This window comes from Balaenoptera borealis, assembly GCF_965194805.1.
Source record: "Balaenoptera borealis genome assembly, chromosome: 19".
NCBI classification, from domain to species: Eukaryota; Metazoa; Chordata; class Mammalia; order Artiodactyla; family Balaenopteridae; genus Balaenoptera; species Balaenoptera borealis.
Window position 1 is genome coordinate 56719073 of NC_138878.1, and position 24582 is coordinate 56743654.

The following is a 24582-nucleotide window of genomic DNA, read 5'->3' on the forward strand; positions in this document are numbered from 1 at the left end:
CTGGTTGTTAAAATGTTAACATCTGCTGTGTGCCAGGCACTATTCTAAGCCCTGAACAAAACAGCAGCCCCTCCCTGTCGCAAAAAACAAACAAACAACCCAGCCCTCAAGCAGAGTCCTTTATAGGATTTCCTTCAGGCCCACTTCTTTTTTTAAAAAATTTATTTATTTTTGGCTGTGTTGGGTCTTCGTTTCTGTGCGAGGGCTTTCTCTAGTTGCAGCGAGTGGGGGCCACTCTTCATCGCAGTGCGCGGGCCTCTCACTGTCGCGGCCTCTCTTGTTGCGGAGCACAGGCTCCAGACGCGCAGGCTCAGTAGTTGTGGCTCACAGGCCCAGTTGCTCCGTGGCATGTGGGATCTTCCCAGACCAGGGCTCGAACCCGTGTCCCCTGCATTGGCAGGCAGATTCTCAACCACTGCGCCACCAAGGAAGCCCAGGCCCACTTCTTTCTGTCCGTCATTGTTGCTGTTTCTGCCCGTCCTGGTGACCCCAGCTTTCTCCTCTCTGGCCTGAGCGAGGCAGGAAGAGAGCCCAGTGCTGCTCTAGCCTCTGTCTCCTGATGGAAATCATACCCAGTCCCTCCACCACCATCCACAGCCCCGAGGCCCCAGCCCCTTGTCTTTTCGGTCTCCGGCGTCTTTTTTTCCCTAAATTCATTTGGGACAAGGTTGGAGTTTCCTAAAGGATAACTTTTATGGAGATTCTCATCCTGAGGATGCAAATTCATGATCTAGGGTCCTCCGCTCCAGGCCTGGCCCCTTCCTTCTTTTACCCAGCATTTCTTGAGTGTCTGCTCTCTGCCGGGCTCTGCAGAATGAGGAGGAGGAGGGGCCTGGAGGGCTGTTCCTTCTGAGTCATGCCTTCATTCCTTTGCAGTCATTAATGGCTCCTTTCATTCTATTGTTTATTCATTTATTCTTTTTTAAAATATTTATTTATTTGGCTGCGCCGGGTCGTAGTTGCAGCACGTGAGAGCTTCGTTGCCGCGTGCGGGATCTTTAGTTGCGGCATGCGGGATCTTTAGTTGCGGCATGCGGGATCTTTAGTTGCGGCATGTGGGATCTTTAGTTGCAGCATGCGGGGTCTAGTTCCCTGACCAGGGATCGAACCCGGGCCCCCTGCATTGGGAGCACAGAGTCTTAGCCACTGGACCACCAGGGAAGTCCCTATTCATTTATTCTTCAGCCAATTAAGCAAGTACTGAGTCCATGCTGTGTTCCAGGCCCTGTGTGGGGCAATGCTGGGCGCGCAGCGGTGACCAGGACAGAACACGATTCCTGCCCTCATAGAGCTCGCGTGCTGTCTGACAGGCATGGCCCAGAATGGTCAGGGCCAGGATGGGAGAGATGCAGAGGGCCGTGGGAGCCCTGGGGTCAAACAGGGCGAGGTCCTAGTCCCAGCTCTGCCTCTCAACCTGTAGATTCAGAGCAAGTCACTTCTCTCTCCACGAGCCTCACCTCGCCTGGAACCTGGCCCAGCCCTGCGTGCAGGGCGCTCTTGCATCTTGCCTGCATTTGGCACATGAGGCTCAGAGAGGGGAACAGACTTGCCAGAGGTCACAGCTCTTTTCTCACCCTCCCGGAAACAAGGGATTTTCCTCATCCCTAGGACTGATGCTTGACAAGTTGGCTGGTGAAGGCCTGGAGGGATTGAGACTGGTTCAATTTCAGAGGCATTTCCTATTTCCTGGTTCCTGAGCTGAGTCTTGGCAGGAGGGAGTACATATTTTGCTTGTCTCTGGCCCTTCCATCCAGCTCTGCCCTTGGTTCTCTCTGTAACTTTCTCCCACACACTCCATCTCTTTGCCTCCATCTCCCTGTACAACTATGTATCTCTATTTCCTTGTCTCTCTCTCCTTGTTTTTTCTACCTATATCTGCATCTCTCTGTCTTTTCTTCTGCCTCTCTCTCTCTCTCTCTCTCTCGGATATTTTACTCTTATTTCTGCCCTCCCTCTTTCTCTCTGCCTCTCTGTCTCTCTTGCTTTCTTTCATTCATAAAATATGTGTTGAGCACCTACTGTGTGCCAGCTCCTTTTTCTAGGCATTGGGGATACAGGTGTGAGCAAAACAGACAAAAAATTCCTGCCCTCATGGAATGACATCCTGGGGGGGAGACAGACAAGAGAAATATGTAACATATACAGTGTGTTAGATAGTGTTAAGTGCAAAGGAAAAAGTTAAAGAAGGAAAGAAAGCCAGAAAGTGTTGGGGAGTGATCAGGAGGGGTCTCGCTAAGAACGTGACATTTGAGTACACTTTGGGGGGAAGACCATTCCAGGCAGAGGAAACAGCCAATGCCAAGGCCCTGAGCTGGGAGTTGCTTGTTCAAGGCACAGCAAAGAGGGACCCCCTCAGCCCTCTCCACCAGGCCTCTTGGGCACTTTGCCCTGCACTGTGGGCAGGAGGCCAGACTGCCTGGGGCTGCGGTGCTTGCTGGCTCCGGGGTGGTGGGGCCGGGGTCCAGCCCAGCCAGTTCACTTAGGCCGAGGGCCTGCCCCTCCTTGCCTCCATGTGGCTCCAGCTGCATCTATCCATGCCCTGCTCTCATCCCTCTCTTCAGCTCTGTTGCAGCCTTCTGTCTGTCTGGCTGTGTCTTTTACTGGGGGCATCTGGCCACTTCTCTTCCTGTCCCTTTTTGGGCTGTCCCTCCCTGGACCCTCTCTGTCACTTTCCTTCCCTCTGCTTCCTGTCTACTGCTCTCCTCTCTGTCTATCTCTCTCTCTGTCTCTGGCACTACCCTTGCTTCATTTCTTTCCGTGTGTTTTCCTATTTTCTCTGTCTCTGGGTCTCTTTCTTTGTCTGTCTCTCGTCCAAGTCTCTGTCAATCATTCCCTCTTGAAGTCTTTGTTTCTCTTTGTCTCTGGTCCTGTACCTGTATGTGTTCCTGTTTATCTCTCTAAGCCTTTGCATACCCCCCCACCCCCGCCGTCAATCTATCTCTCCCTCCTGATCTCTCTTTCTCCCTAGGTGTCTCTCATTCTCTAAGTTTTTATCTCTCTCGGTATCTCTTACACTGTAGGTCTGTTATCTCTCTCTATGGGATTGTGTCTCTCTAAGGGTATTTCTTTCTTTTCAGATATCTGTCTGTCTCTGTCCCTCTCTCTCCCATTCTTTCTCTCCCCCGCCTTCCTCTCCCTCCCTCCTCTCTCTTCCTCCCCCAGCTCTGTCCCTGGCTCTGCCCCCACTGATGTTTCTTTGCCTTTACTCCCATCCCTACCTTGCTCTCTCCTCTTCCTCGCTCGTACATATGCCCCAGGTTCCTAGCCCTGACAAGCCTGACGCCCTCACAGCCTTACTGCCAGCGCCCCCAGACACAGGCTTCCCCCAATTCCTATCTCCCCACCCCCAGGAGCCAAGAAAACCAACTACGGGCCCAGCAATGGATGCAGAAGCTACACGACCAACTTGGGCTGCAGCACTTCCTCCGAGACTGCCACGAGGTAGGAACTCCAGCTGTGCTGGGGCACAGGAACTTCTTTCTTAGGCAGGGAAGTGCTCCAGGACTGAGGCGCAGTGGGGGAGGAGACGCCCCGTCTAAATGGGTCGCGGAGCGATGTTCACCTCGCGCCGCCAGGAGGCGTGCGGATCCTGGCTTCAGTGCGCATGCTCCTCAAGTCTCCTCCACCCACGCGCTGGGGAAGGAGGGAGGGGCCTTGGGCGCCCCTGGCAACGGCGCGCGTCCGCGCCCACAGGTCCCGCGGAGACGCGCGCTGATCTCACCTTTCCCCGCCGGAGATTCGTGAGAAGCTCTCTGCTGGGGAGAGAGGGACGGGAGACAGGAGAGGGGTGGGGGGAGCCGTGGGTGGACCAGAAGCCCAGAGCGCAGCTTCGGTCAGAGACAGTCCCCGACCAAGCCTTCGCCCCTTTAACAGTGTCCAGGAATCAAGCTCTGCCCCTTTAGAGATGAGCTACACAACCGTTAGGATCGCCCCAAATCAGAGGTGGTCCAGGTCCCGTTCTCCATTAGAGACAGCTCAGGAGATACGCTGCCTTTCTCTCCTTACCCTGCATTCCATAGAAACTATTCTGGACCCTGACCACATAAGAGATGGCCCCATGAGAGATGGCCCAGTAAACATTTTCCTAATCCCAAACAGAGATGGTCCTGGTCTCATCTATCTACCTGACTCAGGATAATTAGTACCCCCTCCGCGATGATACAGTACTTAAGTTTCCCCCAACCAAAGATGGTTCAGGAACCAGGTCCGAATCTCCCCAATTAAAGATGATTTGATTCCCCCCATGGTGAACCCCCATGTTCTCCCCACACATTAAATGGATAAGGGCTTCCATATTCCCCCTCCCAACTCAAGTCCATTAGAGATGGGTCTGGGACTCGAGCCCACTAGAGATGAGTTCAAGAACCCCCTGTCCCCCTTCTTCCCACTGGAGATTATTCTGGACTGAAGTCTTATAAGAGATATTTCCGGCTCCCTCCCATATTTTTCACCCCTGCAGAGCTGAGGTAGCCAGGAATCTGAGCCTCTTCCCACCCCACCTCACCCCCTCACATAGCTGAGGTAGCCCAGGCCCCAGCCTACCCCCTCTCCCCCCCCCCGTTTGATTTGGCCCAGGAGCCCCTTCCCCCTCTCTTTAGATTGTTCTGGACCAAGCAGCAATCATCTGAGATGGCGCAGGAACACCCCCCCCTCCCCATGCTTTAGAGAGGGTGATGATTTCTCCTCTACGCGCATCTGGGACCCGGCAGAGAGGCGGGCACGTAGGCAGGCAGGGGGCGCGCGCGGGCGGGCGCGCTGCCGCTGCGCGGTGGCGGGGGATGGGGCGCGTGTCCGCCGGAGACTCAGCCGTCACCACCGCTGCCGCCGCCGTCGCGGTAGAGGGGCGAGAGCCCGCCCGCCCGCTGCAGGGACCGCCCGCCAACGCCTCCGCCACTTCAGGTCTCGGGGGCGCCCAGGGGAGGGGGCTGACGCGCACCCCCGCCGAGGCGGGCGGGGGAGGGGGCTTGGGCGCGTGCTCGCCCGCCCGCCGCGGGAGGGAGGGGCGCCGGCGGCGCGGGGGCGGGTCGGTAAGGCGCAGGGACCCCAGCCCCGGGGAGGGGCCCGGATGCCGGGAGCTGTCCGCGGTGCTGCTGCGGGCCGGACTGAGGGGCCGGGTCCCAAGGGAGAGTAGCGGAAAGGAAGGACTTCTAAGGCTACTCCTGGGGTAGTGTGGATTTGCCCTGGGGGTTAAGGGGGTCCCAGCCTCTCTAGGGGCCTCTGCTCTGGGTAATGGGGCATCTGAGATTTTCCCTGGGGTTGGGGGACTCTTAACCTTTGGAGAGATTCTTCCCTGGTTCTTGCAGAATCTGTGTTAGCCTTAGATGATGGGGGCGAATCATTTTTGCGGGGGTCTGCCTTGGGCGATGAGGGTCTTGGACTTGCTCTGGGTTTGGAGGGCTCTGACATTTGGGAGCTTTTCCCCTGGGTTGTTGGGGACTCTGGCTTTGCCCTCAGTGATGGGGGTCAGTCACTTTTGGGGGGCTTTTACCTTGATGACAGAGTACCTCTCCTTCAGGGGCTTTGCTTTCCCTATGAGCTGTGGCTGCCATTGGCAAACTCTTCCCTGCTTGTCGGGAATCTGATAGCAGTGGGGGATTCAGCATTTGACTTGGCTCATGTGTGTGTCTGTGTATGTATGAGGGAGTATGACGCTGTCCTGGACCTCTGGGGAGCACATGCTCAGGGGACATGGAGTGGGGTTTGGCCGACTGTGAATTTGTCCTTGGCTATGACTGTAAGCCAGAGTCCGTGGTTTTTTGTTGTTTTTTTTTCCAAGAGGGAGGAGGAGGATCTTGTGACTGAGGGGGGAGGAGAAAGGGGAGGAGCAAACTGCCCAGGTGCCAGGTTTGGTCATGAGTGGGGAGGTTCCTGCTTGAGGTTGTCCCTCATTGGGAGGGAGGGGTGTCTCAGAAAGCAGCCCTGTGACTGGTCCTGCTGAGGGTAGTGAGAGGGGCCCACTCCTGTTGCTTGCATTTGGGATGACTGGTTTTGTTGGTGAGTGGGGGCACTAGAACTGGCTTTAGTTTGGGAGGGGGGGTTGGCTACGGAGGTTCTATCTCGTCCATGCTGGAGAGTCTGATGCTAGATTTGTAGCAACTCATTTGGGATAGACTCATTTGGGGAGCCAGAAGGTGGCCCTGATGCTTGCATTTGGGGGGTTGGCTTTGGTTGGGGGCCAGAATGCATCATGGTTTTGGCGAACTGTGGTCTTGGGCTGGATCCTCAAGGCTGGATTTGGGGAGTCCTGTGGGCTCATTAAGGAGGCTGGATCTGGGTTGCAGGGGATGGGTCTACCCCACATTGGAGGGATGGTTTGGAGGGAACTAGACTTGGCACTAGTTGGGAGGTTTTTTAGGGGTTCATCTGGCCATATTGGGGGTCTGGGACTAGATATGGGGGCTTCACCTGATACCTTTGGGAATGGGTTGGAGATCTTGAATTGGTCATTATTGGAGGTGGCTAAGACTGAATTGAAGGGTCTAAGGATTGCTGGGGGTGAGGGGTGCAATACTGAATTGGAAGTGAGCTAAACTAGGTTGGAGGGCTTGTTTTGGAGGGCTGATTTGGCTATGAGTGGGAAGACTGGCCCAGGAACCCTACCTTGGGGCTTAGGGCTTATGAGGAGTTGAGAAGGGCTGCCCTGAGGACAGAGGGCTAAGAGATGATGCATTCTGGGGACCCTTTCATCCATCCCCTACTCCCTAGGAAAGGGCTTAAGCTGCACACCCCTGCCATAAAGGCCTCACTTGCACAGCTTTTTCCATCCCACCCTTCTCTCCTTCCCCAGTCCTAGAAGCCTAGGCCCTGAACCTGGGACGTTGTGGAGGGGATGGGGGGGGGCTATGGCAGGTTGTGGGGAATTGGCTGAGCCCCTCCCCCGTCCTGCACAGCTGGATGGCTGGATCCATGAGAAGATGCTGATGGCGCGAGACAGCACGCGGGAAGACGGCCACAAGCTGCATAAGAGATGGCTCCGGCATCAGGCGTTCATGGCAGAGCTGGCTCAGAATAAGGAGTGGCTGGAGAAGATTGAGAGGGTGAGTATGCAGAAGGACCCGCTGCCCATGCCAGGTGCCAGGGGCCTCCAGGGAACCCATGTCTCATCTCCTTCACCCTCCACTGCCAGCCTGCTCTTCTCATACCCCTGAACTGGTTCAGATAATTTCCACATCTGCTCCTAGTTTTGTGGCCTTGAGTAATTCATGTAACCTCTTTGAGCCTCAGTTTGCCTGTCTATAAAATGGCCAACATCTCTTCTGAATGGTTGTTAAATATTTCACCCCTTCTTACAATCTCTCCCACCAGGCTTCCTTCCACACCATTTGGAGCATTTAAAATAGAAAGTCAGGTAGTCAGGTTGGGGCAGCCCTGGGAAGCTGGGGTTAAAGTGAACATTGGGTTCCTACAACCTTGGGTTCTCATTCTGTCTATGCCTGTTACCAGCTCTGGGGCCTTGGGGGAATTGTGTTAACTTCTTTGAGCCTCAGTTTGCTCTGCTTTATTTTTATTTTTTAATTTAAAATTTTTTATTGAAGTATAGTTGATTTACAACGTTGTGTTAGTTTCTGGTGTACAGCAAAGTGATTCGGTTATATATATGTATATACATATATACATACATATACATGTATATATATATTTTTTCATATGGTTTATTACAAGATTTTGAATATAGTTCGCTGTGCTATACAATTGGACCTTGTTGTTTATGCTCTGCTTTAAAATTAGGAAATAATAAATATAGACTCTTGAGTACATAAAGTGCTTAACACAAGGCCAGGCACCTAGGAGCTGTAGTTGCTATGGTATTGTTATTTTTAATATGTAATATGATATATGTGGCTCTAGGCCAACATATATTGGAGCTTGACTTCAGCTTGGAGGGACCCAGGCAGATTTTTGCTCTAAGCATCAACCCCTAAAACTGCCCCTAGACCTGCTGCCCTGGATCCCCCCACTCTTTTCACTCAAACAGAGGCACCCAGGTGGGTCTTAAACCATTAAATGGCCACTGATGCCCCATAATGGTGGCACGTGGCAAAGCCACTCTCCTTGACTTTGAGTTTAATGGAGGTTTGTTCTCTCTGCCTCTCTCTCTCTCTGTCTCTTTCTTCCATCTCTGTCTCTCGCTCCCCTTCTCTGTCTTATGGTCCTCTTCCCATGTTTCTAACTTTGTGCACGTCTCTGTATCCATCACTCTATGGCTATCTGTCTCTCTCTGTCTCCTTCTCATGCCTCTGTGTTGTCTGTCTCCCTCCCCACACCTCTGTCCATCTGTCTGTCTCTTCTCGTCTCTCTTCCCATGCTTGGTGCTTTCTCTGCAACCACCCCTCATGTCTCTGTCTCTCTGTGTGTCTCCAACTCCTTGATTCTGTCTCTCTCTCCTCATCTCTCCCTATGTTCTGCTGCCCCCATATTTCTCTGTCCCTCCCCACCATCCACTCCCTCCCCCTCATTTCCTGCCTCCCATCGTCTGGGGCAGGAGGGCCAGCAACTGATGCAGGAGAAACCAGAGCTGGCAGCCTCGGTGCGGAAGAAGCTGGGTGAGATCCGGCAGTGCTGGGCGGAGCTGGAGAGCACCACCCAGGCCAAGGCGAGGCAGCTCTTTGAGGCCAGCAAGGCCGACCAGCTGGTGCAGAGCTTCGCTGAGCTGGACAAGAAGCTCCTTCACATGGAAAGCCAGCTGCAAGATGTGGACCCTGGTGGGGACCTGGCCACTGTCAACAGCCAGCTCAAGAAGCTGCAGGTACGGCCTGGCTGACACAGACGGGGGCTTTCTAAACACAGTGGGGCCAGAGTCAGGGTCAGATCCCACTTGAGGTATTTCAAACAGAGGGGATTTAAGATAGGGGTTTATTTCAAATGTGTTAGAAGAGCTGGAAACAGAAAGGGAATACTGAGGCAGTCCAGCTAGTAGCCACTGTTGGAAGCACCCAGCACCCCTAGGGCAGGGGGTACAAAGGGGGAGGAAAGATTTAGAGCCAAAAAGCAGTAGGTAGATAACAAGCACACTGAGGGTTTTCCAGGACCCTGACACCTGTTTCCTGGATGGAGAAACCAAGGCCCAGAGGTAGGGGGCTGGCTTTGCAAAGAATAATAACAGCATTCATGGGACTTCCCTGGCGGTTCCATGGTTAAGACTCGGCACTCCCAGTGCAGGGGGCACGGGTTCGATCCCTGGTGGGGGAACTAAGATCCCACATGCCACTCGGGCGGCCAAAATAAATAAATGAATAAAATAACGGCATTCATGGAGTGCTTCCCCCACCAGCCTCTGTGCCGAGCTCTCACTGACTCCTCCCAGCAACCCTAAGAGACTGGTACTGTTATTATCCCCCATTTGACCAACGGGGAAACTGAGGCACGGAAGGTAGAGCGCTTGGCCCAAGGACACACAGCTAGCCAGTGTCTCCATTACAAAACAGCGGCTCTTAGAGAACAGACACAGTGTCTGCTTTATCTCTGCTCCTAGCCTGGCAGCCTGTGGTGCTTGGTATCTTAACTGTTTGATGCGCTGACTGGAGGTGCGAATGTAGGAGTTGCGTCTCACCTCCCAAGGTGTGACAACTCCTGCCTTTACATCCCAGGAATAATGCCTGAGGCTCTGGGATGTGAACTAATGGCCCAGGGTAGCCAGTGGCAGAGCTTGGATTCAAATCCAGGTCCCTCAACTCTTCACCACTCCTGCATAGTTATGCTTCTAAAGTGCTTGACATAGTGCCTGGCAAAAAAAAAAAAAAGTCGACTGATAATAAAAGCACATGACACTAATTAGTATTTATTCAGTTATCTATGCAGCAAATCTTTATTGAGCACCTATGTCAACACGCTAGGCACTTTTCTGGAATACAGCAGTAAGCAAAACTGACAAAAACTTATGGCCCCCGTGGGGCTCACATTCTGGTGCGGGAGACGGGCAAAGACGCAGAGAGCAACAGATCTGAATAGGATGTCACGAACATCATTGCTTTCTGTACCCCAGCGGTTCTCAACTGCCCTGTCTCCAGGATCCCTTTACCTCTTACAAATCACTGAGATCCCAAAGAGCTTGTTTGCATGTTTAATATTTACTATATTAAAAATGAAAACTGAGACATATTTAAACGATTGATTTGTTTTAAAACAACAACAATAAATCAATCACATATGAACCCCAAAGCATTCTTTTATGAAGAATAACTATATTTTCCAAAACAACAAAAAAATGTAGGCAGAAGATTGGCATCGTTTTCAACGTTGCAGCTCCCTTTCATGCCTGGCTTGAAAGAGCACTGGAGGGAATTCCCCTACGGTCCAGTGGTTGGCACAGGTTCGATCCCTGGTCGGGGAACTAAGATCCTGCATGCCACCCGGTGTGGCCAAAAAAAAAAGAGCACTGGCTTCTCACCTCTGCTTCTGCATTCAGTGTCTCAGTGTCTCAGGGACCGTATGACCCTGTAAAACCCTGCTGTGCACCTGGAAGAGAATGAGAGGGATGAAGGCAAATAACAGCTTAGTGTTTTTTTTAAACCATGTTGTAACCGTGCAGACCCCTTGAAAAGATCTTGGGAATCCCCAGGAGTGCCCGGACCACACTTTGAGAACCGCTGATCTGTGTTCTGTGCCAGCCACTGATAACCTGTCCCTCCTCCCCAGCAGCCCTACGAGGGAAGTGCTGTGGTTTATCCTCACTGGACATGTGAGGACACCACGGCACAGAAAGAGTCCTGGCTCTCCCAAAGCCACACAGCCACCAAGTGGCCATTCAGGACTACATTTAGTTCCCATCCACCCTCCTCCCTCGATACTCCCAGACCATAGTGGGGAACATGACCCTCTCACTGGCCTCTGAAAAATCCATCACTGCCTGAGGTCCACACTGCGTTAGCTGGGCAGACAGTGGTCACACAGGGATGACTCGGTCCCAGGTCTGCTCTGAGGGATCACCTGGAATATCGGCAGAAAAAAGTGGTGGCCTGGATGGTCAGACAGAGGAGGGGGCAAGGAGTAGTAGCAGCCAGGGGCCAAGTGATGAAAGCCCTAAGGGGTGGCAGACAGACCTGGGTTCAAATCCCAGCCAGGGCGCAAGTGTAGTCCCTCTCTGAACCTCTGTCGTCCCTTCTTAAGTAGGACTGCCTCAGCGCGGGCATCCCAGGGCCAGGTGAAGGTGTGCGCTGGGATGTGGTGAGTTCCCAGCAAATGGGGATCTGTGACTGTCAGGGTCCCAACAGGAAACAGAAGGCATGCTCCACTGAGGACGATTTGAAGAGGGCCTGTCGAGAGTCTTGACAAAGGTGTGAGCAGGGAATGGGGAAGCCTTGGGGCCAATTGCAGGGAGCTTCACTTCCGGGCAGGGGTGAGGGGGGTGGGGGAGGACAGGGGGGTGCAGAGTCGCCTGGAAGGAGCGGGGACCCTTAGGCAAGAATGGCCGCTGCTGCGGGGAGGAGCCGGGAAATGATAGGTCCGCTCCCCTTAGTTCACAGGACGTACTTCATGGGTGCAGTCCCACGGGACCCCACACTCGGTTTTGTGCTCTGCTCTCCTGTTTTGAAATTCTTTTGGCCGTGCCGCGGAGCATGCAGGATCTTAGTTCCCCGACCAGGGATAGAACCCGTGCTCCCTGCAGTGGAAGCGTGGATTCTTAACCACTGGACCGCCAGGGAAGTCCCTGTCCTGTTTTGAAATTCTTAACATTTGAATCAAGGGACCTGCATTTTCATTTTGCACTGGGCCCTGCAAATTATATAGCCAATCCTGAGCCCAGCCCACCTGGAAGCCAGAAGGCAGGGGAGCCAGTTGCTGCGGTCCATACAGGTCAGCCCACCCCACTCCGCCCCCGCCGACCCCGGGGCACAGAGCAGGATGGAGAAGCTTAGACTGTGGGTCAAGAGGGGCAAATGGAGACCTCCAGCACAGCAGCAGCTATTACTAGGATTATTCATTGTCTTAACGATGATTACTAACTCTTCCTCAGCAGTTTATTGCAGTGAATAAAAGCACAGACTCAGGACTCAGCAGGTGTGGGTTTGAATCAGAGCTCTGCCACTTACTAGGTGTGTGATGTTAGGCACGTGGCTTTGCCTCTGGTCTGAGCCTCAGGCACCTCCTCTGTGCAAAGGGAAGGACCCTAATGCTAAGCCATTTGGTGACAGCGGGACTCTGGGTGGCAGTACATGCCAAGGTCAAGGCCATGGATGCTGGAGCCTGGCTGCCTGGGGTCAAGCCCAGCTCTGTGGCTTACCAACTGGCTAACTTGGAAATATGTCTCTTTTTGTGTGTCAGTTTCTTCTTCAGTCAAGTGGACATAATAACCGTAGTGATTTCATACGAACATTGTAAAGATTACAAGACATACTGCATGATGTAGTTTCAGAATTGCTGACCCAGCAAATCTAACCAAGAGACAGTTCTTGCTTACAGGTTTTAAATTTTTAATTGTCTTCCGCCAGAGGGCACATCGTCACTATACTGTGTTCAAAAGTTGGGTTATTTCTCTGCCTTCCATAGATTATGTTATTTATGTGAAATAGCTGTTTCATTTGTTTCTGATTATATTCCAGTTTGGCACTTCCCCCCATCCATGTAGCTTTTAAAAAATGTATTTGGCGGGGCGGGGGGAGGTGCTATATGAGACAGTAATATAGTGCCGAAAGTTAGAACTGTCAGTTTATAGCTCACCTGGTTGTGACAGATTGCTCGCCTGAGTCCTGATGCCATTTAATGCTCTCGCCCCTGCAGCAAATGAGAGCTCCTGTTTCTACACATACTTGCCAACACTTGGTGTTGGCAGACTTTTTAGATTTTTTTCCCAGTCTGGTGAATAGGCAGCGTATCTCACTGTGGTCTTTGCATTTGCATTTTGGGGGGAACTGGTGACCTTGAGCATCCTTGTCTCCCTTTTTGGCCACTTAGGTTTCAGAGGGAAGGTTTGGGGCCTCCTGCCCTAGCCAAGTGCAGAGCCGGCTCTTCCCTCCACATGGAGGGGGTTAGGCCCACCAAGCCCTGGGGACCAGGAGGTGAGGTCCCCATTGTTTAAGGGAGAGACTGAGGCCCAGGGCGGATGAGAGCCTGGGTTGGGGGGGTCATGCAGCGATGGGTAGGCCCAGCATAGGACTCCTGGCCCCTTTCCCCAGCAGAGGGAGCCCGAGGTGGGGAGTGACTCAGTGGGCCAAGGCCCCCATATGGAGTCCAGCTGGGCCTCAGGAGCTGCCACTGGGGAGGGGAGCGGCCTCCCAAGGCCCTGCTGTTCCCTGGGGCCTGCCTGAGATCTCAGGCACTGGGCATATGCAGGAGGGACGGGGTCGGTCCAGCCGGGCACATCTCCTGGCTCCCCTACCCCTCAGGGCACCAGGGCCAGGCTGGGCTGCGGGAGGTGCTGGCTCGGGGTCTGAGGGGGTGTAGCTGTGAGAGTGCTCCCTCCCCCCTCTGCCTCACTCTGGGCCTGCCTCCCAGTCGTGCTCCCTCAGTTCCTCTGTGTCTCTGTTTCTCTTAGTTTTTTTCTCTCTCTTTCTCACCTGTTTCTCTGTCTCTCTGTCTCTGTCTCTTAATCTCTCTCTGTCTTACTCTCTCACTCTCTTCTCTCCGTCTCTTTTCATTTCAGTTCTCCATCTCTGCCCCCCTCCCTTGATCTCTCCTCATCCCTGTGTCCTCGTCGTGTCCTTCCCCTTGTCCCCCACCCCAGCTGCTGCAGCAGGCTTCCTGGAACCCCGCCTCCCAGGTCTAGGCCATGTGACCCAGAGTCCTCCTTCAGGGCCTCCTCCAACTGTCTTTTCCGGCTGAGGGGCCAGATGGTAGAGTCCCAAACCCCTGCTTTCCCAGTCCCCAGGCGTCTGACCAGCTGGCCTGGCTCAGCCATGGGCTCTTGCTTGGGGAGGGAAGCGGGGAGCTGGTCTCCTGCCATCTAAGGGGGACCAGTCAGGGGAAGATGCACTTGGAGTCTTTGCAGCCGCTGAGCTGAGTCCGTAAAGACTACCTCCCACCCTAAGCCAGGCTCTTTTCTCTGGCCGAGAAAACACCCTCTTCGCCCCTTTTCATTCTTTGCCCCACATTTCTTCATCTAGCTCATCATGGCCCAGAGTCAGGAGCTACACAGTCCAGGGTTTGAACCCTCGTTCTCCTACTGTGTGACTGAGGACAAGTGACCCCACCTTTCTGAGCCGCGTCATCCCCAATTACAGAGAAGCAGAGTGACTGAGGGCCACTAGGGTTTCGTGGTCACGTGGTCCTGGGTTCAAATTCTGGTTCTGGCAGTTTTTACTCTGGACCAGGCATTGATCGTCTCTGAGCCTCAGTCTCCCCAGCTGGAATATGGGAAGAACAGCAGGTGGATCCGAGTAGGAATCAGGTTGATGTGGGGGTCAGGGCTTGTGTGTCACCATGCAGCAGAGCGCCTGCAGCTCTTTTGGAAGTAGGCTCTTCTGGTTTTTGTTTGTTTGTTTTGGTTTTTACCTTTAATGTCTTTTTAAATTTTTTTTATTTTTTATTTTTTTTGGCTCTGCTGCGCGGCTTGGGGGATGTTAGTTCCCCGACCGGGGATTGAACCCAGGGCCTCAGCAGTGAGAGCACGGAGTTCTAACACTGGACCACCAGGGAATTCCCAAAATACACACTCTTAAAGAGTACAATTCAGTGATTTTTAGTGTATTTACAAAGTCGAGTGACTCTCACCACTATCTAATTCCAGAACATTTGCATCACCCCAAAGAGAAACCCCGCACCCATTAGTTCCCTCTACTAGTCTACTTTCTGTCTCTACAGATTTGCCTATTTTGGACATTTCGTATAAATGGAATCGTACAATATATTGTCCTTTGTGTCTGGCTTCTTTCACTTAATGTTTTCAAGAATCATCCATGTTGTTCCTTTGGTTTTAACGTTTAAAGCTAGTTTACTTTTTTTTAAAATGCTAACCTTTAATACCAAGAGAAGCAGAAGAGCATGGTGACCAATCCAACAAACAAAATCAACAAACATTTATGGAGACTTACTCTGTGCCAGGCATGGAGCCAGGAGCTGGGCTCCAGTTGTGAACAATACAAACATCCCCATCTTCCCTGACCTCATATGCTGTTGTGAGGATTAAACTAATTCATTCTTGTCAAGTGCTTAGAGCTTAGAGCAATGTGTTACCCATTATTGCTGTTATGGCAAGAAGTTCAAACAGAAGGGTATGATGTGAAAAGTGAAAAGCCTTCCTTCCGCCTCCACATGCAAGCCCCACTCCGCAGGGATGTAACTGCTCTCAACTGTTTCTCCTCTATCCTTCTAGAAATATACTATGCATACCCACACACATACACGTGACATACAGACTATAGTGAAGCTTGCCTTTTCACTTGACAAAACACCCTAGGCATCCTTCCTTGTCACAAAAATCTAGGATATAGTCTGTCCTTTTAAACTGTTGCATGGTATTCCAGGGGTGGTTTGACAATGTCATTAACCAGCCTTTGAGAAACCTTCGGGCTGTTCCCAATCTTCTGCTAGTATAAATAATGCCACAACAGACATCCCTGTCCATATGTATTTGAGCCTGTGTGCAAATATTTCTGTAGAAAATAATCCTCAAAGTAAAATTTTGGGACCAAAAGGTGTATGCATTAAACTTTTTGATAAATATTGCCAAGTGTTCTCCTGAAAAGGCAGTGGACACACCTGCAATGTGATACCCATCCACCTCCCCACATGGTTACCATCATTAGGTATTAGCAAGCTTTTTCATCTCTGCTAATCTGAGAAGTGAAAGATACTGTTTTGTAGTTATTTGAATTTGCATTTTCCTAAACATTGAAGGAGGCTGAACATCTTTTCATGTGTTTAAGGACCATTGTACTTCTGTATCCTTAGCCCATGTTTGCAGGAAAGGATACACATTAAATGGGTGTTCAAAATATGTGGCATTTTTGTAGAAGTAGAAAAGTGGCAGCCCCTGGAATTATTCCATCTCAGGTCACACGGCCACTTGCTGGAGAGGTGGTAGAGGAGTTTTCATTTCATGGGGAAGTGGAACTTACAACCTTCATATTTCAGACTATATTTGAAAGTTTCCTGAATTCTAATGCATTTTTATTTTTCTACACATCACAACAATGTTTTTCTTAGCGAAAAACTTTTGGGGATGCCTATTTCATTTTTCTTTGATTTCTGCCACTTATAATTGTGCCTTTAAAATTTTTTCCATTGTACATGGTTTTGACTTGTTATAAGGTTTGATTTTTACCCATTTTTATGACTCCTACAGATTGTGAACTGTATCAGCTGGGATTCTTTGGGGTGCAGTTCATAGGACTTAGGCTAAAAGGGGACAGTGTCGGCTCACATAGCTGGAAGATCCAGGGGGTATGAGATTGGGGCATGGCTGCATCAGTTCCTCAAATTCCGTTCTCAGGAATCTCTCTGTCTTTGTTTCTGCACCTGCTTTTCTCTGTGTTGGCCTCGTCACTGGGGAGCCTGTTGCCTCTCGGCGGCAAAATTGTCTCCAGTATCCCCGGTCTGTGTTCTTCTACCTTTAGGAATACAATGAGAAGGAGACCACCCCTTTTTTTTTTTTTTTTTTTTTTAAACATCTTTATTGAAGTATAATTGCCTTACAATGGTGTGTTAGCTTCTGCTTTATAACAAAGTTAATCAATTATACATATACAATATGTTCCCATATCTCTTCCCTCTTGCATCTCCCTCCCTCCCACCCTCCCCATCCCACCCCTTTTGAGCTCACACACCTTTCCAGCAAAAGTGGGAAGAGTTTTCATTGGCTGACTTAGGTTACATACCTTCTCTTACCCAATCCTTGTGGCCAGGGTGATTCAGCGTTCTCATTGACCAGGCCTGAATCACATGGCCATTATTGGGCCGCTTGGTTTCATCAGCCCCTTAGGAAGCCGGAATAGTTTTCATTGGCCCAGCTTAGGTAATATGACCATCCCTGACCCTGTGTTCTGATTGGCCAGGTTTAGATCATGTGGCCACCTTGGCCCTCTAGGTTTTATTAGTTCCTCAAGAAGTTCAGGACCTGAGAGCGGGTTTTCAGTTGCTGCAAAGGAAGGGACGGATGTTAGGCAGGCAAAACCAACCCCTCTGCACTACAGAACCTTCCAACAAAAGTCTTGATTTGGTTCTTAAGTTTCCAGCTTTGGGTTGCAGTCTTTTGCTGTAATCTGTTACCACTTAATTTCATTATTTTGTTTTCTTTTCTAGATTTCCCCCATCTGTTTAGAATCACACAATACATACAATTTTTTTTTTGGTAAAAGATCCTACTAACCTAGAAATCTTTGGTAAAACATAAAGTATCACTTCAACATGCCTCCGGATCCCACACTCCAAAGGGAACTTCAACTATTATTTGGTGTGCATCCTTCTAGATCTCTTTCTATGTGTTAATAGATGTACCTATATGGATTACTGATGGTTTTATTTTCTTTGTATTTCATGCTTAATTTAAATTCTTGAATAAATAAATATCATGGTTCAGACACCAAAAACTATATAAAAAATCCTATGTGAAAAGTCTCTCCTTCATCCCTGTCCCCATTCACTAAATTCTCATCTCCTCAATAGGTACCATCTGTTATTAATTTCTTGTTTATTCCAGGGAATTTTTATGCATGTGTAATCCACTACAAATATCTATTCATAAGTATGTTCTAAAATTTTTTTCCCCTTAACAGTAAACCTTGGGTATTATTCAACACTGATGTGGATTTGTTTAACCGTTTCACTCTTGATGAGCATCGAGGTTGTTTCCATTTTTTTTTTCCCCGTTATAAGCTCTGCTATGATGAGATCTTTGGACAAACATCTCTGCTATGATGAACATCCTCGGACAAATATCTTTGTGCATATGTGCCAGTGTTTCTTTTTTTTATTAATTAAGTTTTATTATTATTTATTTTATTTATTTTATTTTTGGCTGCGTAGGGTCTTCGTTGCTGTGCACGGGCTTTCTCTAGTTGCAGCGAGTGGGGACCACTCTTCATTGAGGTGTGCGGGCTTCTCATTGCGGTGGCTTCTCTTGTTGCGGAGCATGGGCTCTAGGCGCGCGGGCTTCAGTAGTTGTGGCATGCGGGCTCAGTCGTTGTGGCTCGCGGGCTCCAGAGCGCAGGCTCAGTAGTTGTGGCGCACAGGCTTAGTTGCTCCACAGCATGTGGGATCTTCCTGGACAAGGGCTCGAACCCGTGTCCCCTGCATTGGCAGGCGGATTCTTAACCACTGCGCCACCAGGGAAGTCCCTGTGCCCGTGTTTCTTTAAATACATTCCTAGAAGTGCAAGTGCCAGTGCTGGATCAAAGCATTTTGACACATATTGCATTTTAATAGGACCTGCCAAACTGCCTTCCAGAAAGGCTCTACTAATTTACACCACCACTGACAATGGCTGAGTGTGCCCATCTCCCTGTATCTTTGCCAACACTAGATATTATTGATCTTTTAAATTTTTGCCAATCTGATGAATAGAAAAGGATACCTTGTTTTAATCTGTATTATTCTGCTGATTAGTGAGACTGGGAATCTTTTCGTGCGCTTATTTTTTCTTCTTTGTGTTGCCTGTTCACATCTAATGCCCATTTCTCTTTTGGGCAATCTCTCTTTGCTGATGTCATTCATTTGTGCATTGAACAAACCGCAATTGAAGGCCTATTACATGCTGGACACTGTTCTAGGCACTTGGGAATACAGAGGTGAATTGACACAGCCTCTGCCCTCATGAAGCTCACATTCCAGAAGCAGGAGACCAATAAAAAAAGGCCTCACAAGTAAAGACAGTTATCCGATGGTGGTTAAGTGCTGCAGAGACAAAGGAAGCAGGATAAAAGGGAATTCTTTTACTGTTAAAGAAACTAGTGCCTTGCTCTAACACACACTATTTTTCCACCTTGTCACTTGCCTTTAACTAAATCTAGAAATTTTGGTTGTAGCAAAAGTATTTTTTTTAAACGAAAGTATTTTTTGTGGCCAAATTTATAAATCTTCCCCTTTACGGTTTATGTGCTTGGAAAGATTTTCTCCATCCCAAGATTATAAAAGCATTTGCCCCGGTTTTCTTAGTATGCCTTATGGATTTACTTATTCCACTTAAGTCTTTAATCCATCTGGAATTATTTTCAGCATAAAGAGTGAGAAAGGGATCCAGCTAAATTGGTCAGCGACTTGGCCCCTGACCATTCATTGAATAACCCATCCTTTCCTCGGAGGTTGGAAATGGCATCTATAAACTGTATGAATTCTCCTGTGTATTTGGGTCTGCTTTTGCCCTTTCTGTCTATCCCTGTGGCACATCAACCATTATAGCTTTGTATTTATTTTTGATATTTGGAAAGGTTGACTCTTTGGACAAATTACCTAACTTTTCTGGGCCTCAGTTTCCTCCTCTGTATCATAGGGATACCACCAACCTCGAAGGGTTTTTCTGAGAACTAATGAACTAAATGGGCCACTTTAGTCCAGGGGGTCAGGAAAGACTCTTTGAAAAGGTAACAGCTGAGCTGAAATCTGATTGACTGGGAAGAGCATGCCTGACAGAGGGGAATAGTTACGGCAGAGGCCTTGAGACAGGAACTAGCTTAGTGGCTTGCAGGATCAGAGAGGAGGGCAGCGCTTCTGGAAGGAATTGGGCCAGGGGAGAGTGGAATAGTGGGCCTCGACCAGAGGTTTGGCTGTCACCATAAAGGTCCTGGAGAGCCACAGCGGGATCAGGAGGGAGGGTGGGGCCTGCTGACCCTACCCTTGTCCCTGCAGTCGATGGAGTCTCAAGTGGAGGAGTGGTACCGCGAGGTGGGAGAGTTGCAGGCGCAGACGGCGGCGCTGCCGCTGGAGCCGGCGAGCAAGGAGCTGGTGGGCGAGCGGCAGAACGCGGTGGGCGAGCGCCTGGTGCGTCTGCTCGAGCCGCTGCAGGAGCGCCGCCGCCTGCTGCTCGCCTCCAAGGAGCTGCACCAGGTGGCGCACGACATCGAGGATGAGCTGGTGAGGATCCGCTCGGGGATCTGGGGCGGGGCCAGGATAAGAGGAGGGGTGTGCGAGGGTGGGGCGGGGCATGAGGCCAGAGGCGGGCCAGTGGGCAGAGGGGGTGGAGACTGGGATGGGGGCGGGGCCATGGGACTTAGGAGGGTTCAAGGGTGGAGATGGCTGAGGGACCTATCCACTAATAAGCAGATAGACTCACTCAGTCATTCAGTCCTTAACGTTTTCACTTATTCACTCATTCCTTCACTCTTTCAAATTTCATTAACACTTTCAATCACTCATTGATTTATTCATGAAGTTATTGATTTATTCATCCACTCATCCTTTATTCCTTCTTTCACTCATTTACTTATTATTCACTTACTCACTTGTCACTCATCCATTCATTTCCTCATTCAGTCATTCACTAATTTGCTCATTCACTTGATCATTCTGGGCCCAACCCTGTGCTTACATGATGCTAGGTCACAGGAGTGACCGAGGCAGACCCTGTTCCTGCCCACAGATGACTCAGAGTCCAAAGGGGAAAACAGACTTGTCCTAAGTCAGTGACAACCCAGTGTGGTTAGGAATGTGATGGGGGAAGCAGGGGGCTGTGAAAGCCGGGAGGAGGCATCTGGCCAAGTTCCAAAGTCAGGGAGAGCTTCCTGGAGGAGGGGATGTCTGAGCTGAGACGTGAAGGAAGAGTGCATATGAGGGAGCCTGCTGAGGGAGTGGGAAGGGAATTCCAGAAAGCAAGACCTGCCTGTGCAAAGGCCAGAGGTAAGCATGAGCCTGGCTCGAGTGCAGAGAGCAAGACAGAACATGTCCAGAGGACGCTGAAGACATGAGCAGACTTTTAGGTGAGGAAGGGCCTTGGATGCTGGGAGGGCTTGGATGCTTACAGTTTAGTTGGGAGGGAGGGGTCCTTGCCCTGCTCCCTGTGTCCTTCCCTTGACCTGCTCCCTGATTCCTCTCCAGGCATGGGTCCAGGAGCGGCTGCCACTGGCCATGCAGACAGAGCAAGGCAGTGGTTTGCAGGAGGTCCAGCAGTACATCAAAAAGAACCAGGTGAGCAGAGCCACGGCAAGGGAGTGGGTTAGGACACATTTGGATACGAATGATAGAAAACAGCTCAAGGTGGTTAAAGCCAAAGAGGGGAATTTATAGGCTCTTGTAATTGAGGAGACTGTGGACCGCAGATAGATGCAGCAGGTGCTTCCAAGATGTCATGAATCTCTCATTTCCATATATATTTTTTTCCTGTTAGCTTTGTTCTCAGGCCAGCTCTCCTCTCCTGCTGGTAAAAGAACTCCAGCAGATTCAAGTTTATATCCCACCAGTAAAACTGAAGAGAATTTTTCTCTCTCAATAATTTCAGCAGTAGTCCCAGGAATAACTCTTTTGGGCTCAACTTGAATCACATGTCCACGCTGAACTAATCATGGTGGCCAGGGATTTCGACAGCTCTGAATGGCCTGGTCTGGACTAAGGACTCACCCTTGGAACCTGTAGGTGGGGTCAGCCTTAACTTTATCTGGGCTGAGGTGGAGACAAGGGGATTCTCCAAATGAAAATTAGGGTCCTGTGACTAGAAGTAAGGACACTGGCTATTGGGCCACGAAAAAGAAAACAAACCAACAAGAACCGCAGACACCTATAGGGAGAGAGGACAGAGATAATCGGAGGGCTGACACCTACACCGAGCACAGTGGGGGGCTTCTGAGCCGCTAAATATCTCTGGACCTTTATTTACCTCTCTGAGACTCAATTTCCACATCTAAATAAGTAGAGACTTGGTCTAGAGCCGTGGTTCTCCAATTGCTTAGGGAACCTTTTTGCAGAGGAACCCAATTGCAGAGGAACCCTTTGATCAAAGCTGCTCTTTCACCAAAGCCCAAAGTAAGACATATATAAGAGGGGTAATAATAATACAGTGATGGGACCTCCCTGGTGGTCCAGTGGTTAAGACTCTACGCTTCAAGAGGGAAGGGATATGGGAATATATGTATACATATAGCTGATTCACTTTGTTATACAGCAGAAACTAACACACCATTGTAAAGCAATTATACTCCAATAAAGATGTTAAAAAAAAACAAACTCCCATCCCCCCCAAAAAAAGACTCTACGCTTCCACTGTAGGGGCACGCACAGGTTCGATCCCTGGTCGGGGGAACTAATATCCCGAATGCCACGTGGCACGGCCAAAAAATAATAATAATAATGATAACAATAATAATAATACATTGATTAAAGACTTACTATGTGCCAAATACTGTCCTAGGGGGTTATATCAGTTATTTAATTTAATCTCCACGATAACCCTGTGAGGTAGGTATTGTTATCACCACCTTTTATTTTTAAAAAAATCTAAGTTGGGAGAATAGGGCATTGAAGGATGGTGGGAAGGTGAGTACAGAAATTATTTTGGAAAGATTCGTGATTATGCTGCACTTGGTGGAATTCTTTAAGAGGCTGGAGTTTTTCTTTGATTTTTGTTTTTCTATCTTGATGAAAATACTCCTGGCTGTCAACGGTGTTGGGAACAAACAAAATGGGCCCCTCGTTTTCACAGTTGAGGAAACTGATCAAGTGCACTTAATGCTTAAAACTGGGGGAGCTCAGCTGCGTGTGTGAGAGAGTGCTGGCTACACGGGGGCCGTTAAACAAATAATAGCCACTGATGTTGACTGAGCACCTACTGCATGCCGGACACAGTTCTAAGGGCTCCACAGTACAGCAGCCCCACAAGGGAGATATTAGGGGGCCACCGCTAGCCGTGTGCCTTCAGCAAGTTCCTCAACCTCCCGGTGCCTCAGTTTCCTCATCTGTAAAATGAGAATGATAATGATGTCTGGCTCCTGGCGTTGGAGTGAGGAGTAAATGAGTGGCTGCAGGGAATTCCCTGGCAGTGCAGTGACCAGGGCTCTGCGCTTCCACCGCGGGAGGCACAGGTTCGCCCCCTAGTGGGGAACTAAGACCCTGCATGCCGTGCGGTGTGGCAGGGGAAAAAAAAAAAAAAAGAGTGGCTACATTATGCAAAGCCCTTACTTAGCAAAGTGTCTGGCAGGCACTTGGTGTTGGCTATTATTATTAACTCCATTTACCAGTTGGGGGAACCGAGGCATAGGAGAGGTTAACTAAAGTACTCAGCAATTACAGAGCTGGTGGAGAGAACCTTCTGGGGGTGATGGAAGAATTCTGTATCCTGATCTGGGTACACAGGTGTATGATGTGTAAAAATGTGTTGAGCTGTACCCCTAAGATTTGTGCACTTCACTGTATGTAAATGATACGCATGTAAATGATACCTGTGTTTAGGCCTGTGTTGAAAGCATTAGGGGGGTAATCTTGTTATCATCAGGCATCTTGTTTGAGAGCAGAGTCTCTGGATCGAGCCTCCTGTGTTCAAATCCTGTCACCCCCTTACTAGCTGCTTGTTCTCTGGCAACGTACTTCACCTCTCCGTGCCTGTTTTCCCACATGCAACGTGGGGGGGATGAGTGAGCGAGGAACCGCAAAATGCTTAAGTGGTGCCCGGCACGTGGTGGGCCATCTGCGGCTGTTTGTTATCCTCTCCTGGGCGGCGCCAGTCGTGGAGGCGCCCTCTGAACGCTCCTCTCCACTCCCACCCCCAGGGCCTGCGGCGGGAGATCCAGGCGCACGGGACGCGCCTGGAGGAGGTGCTGGAGCGCGCGAGCGCCCTGGCATCGCTGCGCAGCCCCGAGGCTGAGGCCGTGCGCCGCGGCCAAGAGCAGCTGCAGAGCGCCTGGGCCGGACTCCGGGAGGCGGCCGAGCGGCGGCAGCAGGTGCTGGACGCCGCCTTCCAAGTGGAGCAGTATTACTTCGACGTGGCCGAGGTGGAGGCGTGGCTGGGCGAGCAGGAGCTGCTCATGATGAGTGAGGACAAGGGCAAGGTGCGCCCGGGCTGGGGGTGCGGGGGGGCCTGGGGGCGCTGGAGCCCGGGGCCGGCCCCTGCCGCCTCATCGCGGGCGCCGTGTGCCCCCAGGACGAACAGAGCACCCTGCAGCTGCTCAAGAAGCACCTGCAGCTGGAGCAGGGCGTGGAGAACTACGAGGAAAGCATCGCGCAGCTGTCGCGCCAGTGCCGGGCGCTGCTGGAGATGGGGCACCCGGACAGGTGGGCGGGCGGGGGATCGGGGCCACGCGGGGGCCGGGCCGGTTCTTAGGGAACGGTCCAGCAGGATCTGGAGCTTCGCTGTTGGAAACTGGGGCAAGGCCAGGATTGGACATTGGGGTGGGAGGGGTCCCTCATTGCCCAGGGCTGGTGCTTTCGGATTTTGGCGAGTGGCTGGGGGCCGGGAAGAGAGGAGCGGTGCGCAGGGATGTTGGAGGGGGTGGGGCCGGGAGCACTGAGATTTAAGTGTAGGGGAGGGGGGTGATGTCTAGGTCTGAGGGGAGAAGTAAGAGCTCAGGACAGAGAAGGGTCCTCTCCCTAGGACAGAAAAGCCTGGAGCACTGTGATTGGGCGTGGCCTGAGACCTCTTGGACAGCGGGTCACATGGCCTCCCTGAGTTTAAGTGCAGGGCCCACATCTAGGAGGCTGGGCCGAGGGGTGAGATCTGAGACAGAGGCACAGAGCTAGACCTCTGTCCGCCTGAGCCTGGAGACTGGGACTGGAGGTGAGGTGGGTTGGCTG

At 50.8% G+C, this 24582-nt stretch overlaps 1 protein-coding gene across 7 annotated transcripts in view; it reads left to right on the forward strand.

The window, feature by feature from the left end:
• Window positions 1-24582, forward strand: part of SPTBN4 (spectrin beta, non-erythrocytic 4) — a 73459-nt gene that overhangs the window by 35521 nt on the left and 13356 nt on the right. For 6 of the 7 annotated variants that reach the window (XR_014237727.1, XM_082368539.1, XM_082368541.1 and 3 more), the window contains 7 exons: window positions 3351-3441; window positions 6891-7037; window positions 8483-8746; window positions 19717-19941; window positions 20902-20991; window positions 23562-23840; window positions 23933-24063. Coding sequence is in view for 6 of the 7 variants with exons in the window: in XM_082368539.1 (XP_082224665.1) it covers window positions 3351-3441; window positions 6891-7037; window positions 8483-8746; window positions 19717-19941; window positions 20902-20991; window positions 23562-23840; window positions 23933-24063 (1227 nt within the window). In the remaining variant the exon portion in view is untranslated. Of the gene's footprint in view, window positions 1-3350; window positions 3442-4764; window positions 4900-6890; window positions 7038-8482; window positions 8747-19716; window positions 19942-20901; window positions 20992-23561; window positions 23841-23932; window positions 24064-24582 lie in introns of those variants that run through there. The other variant, XM_082368544.1, reaches the window with a different exon arrangement.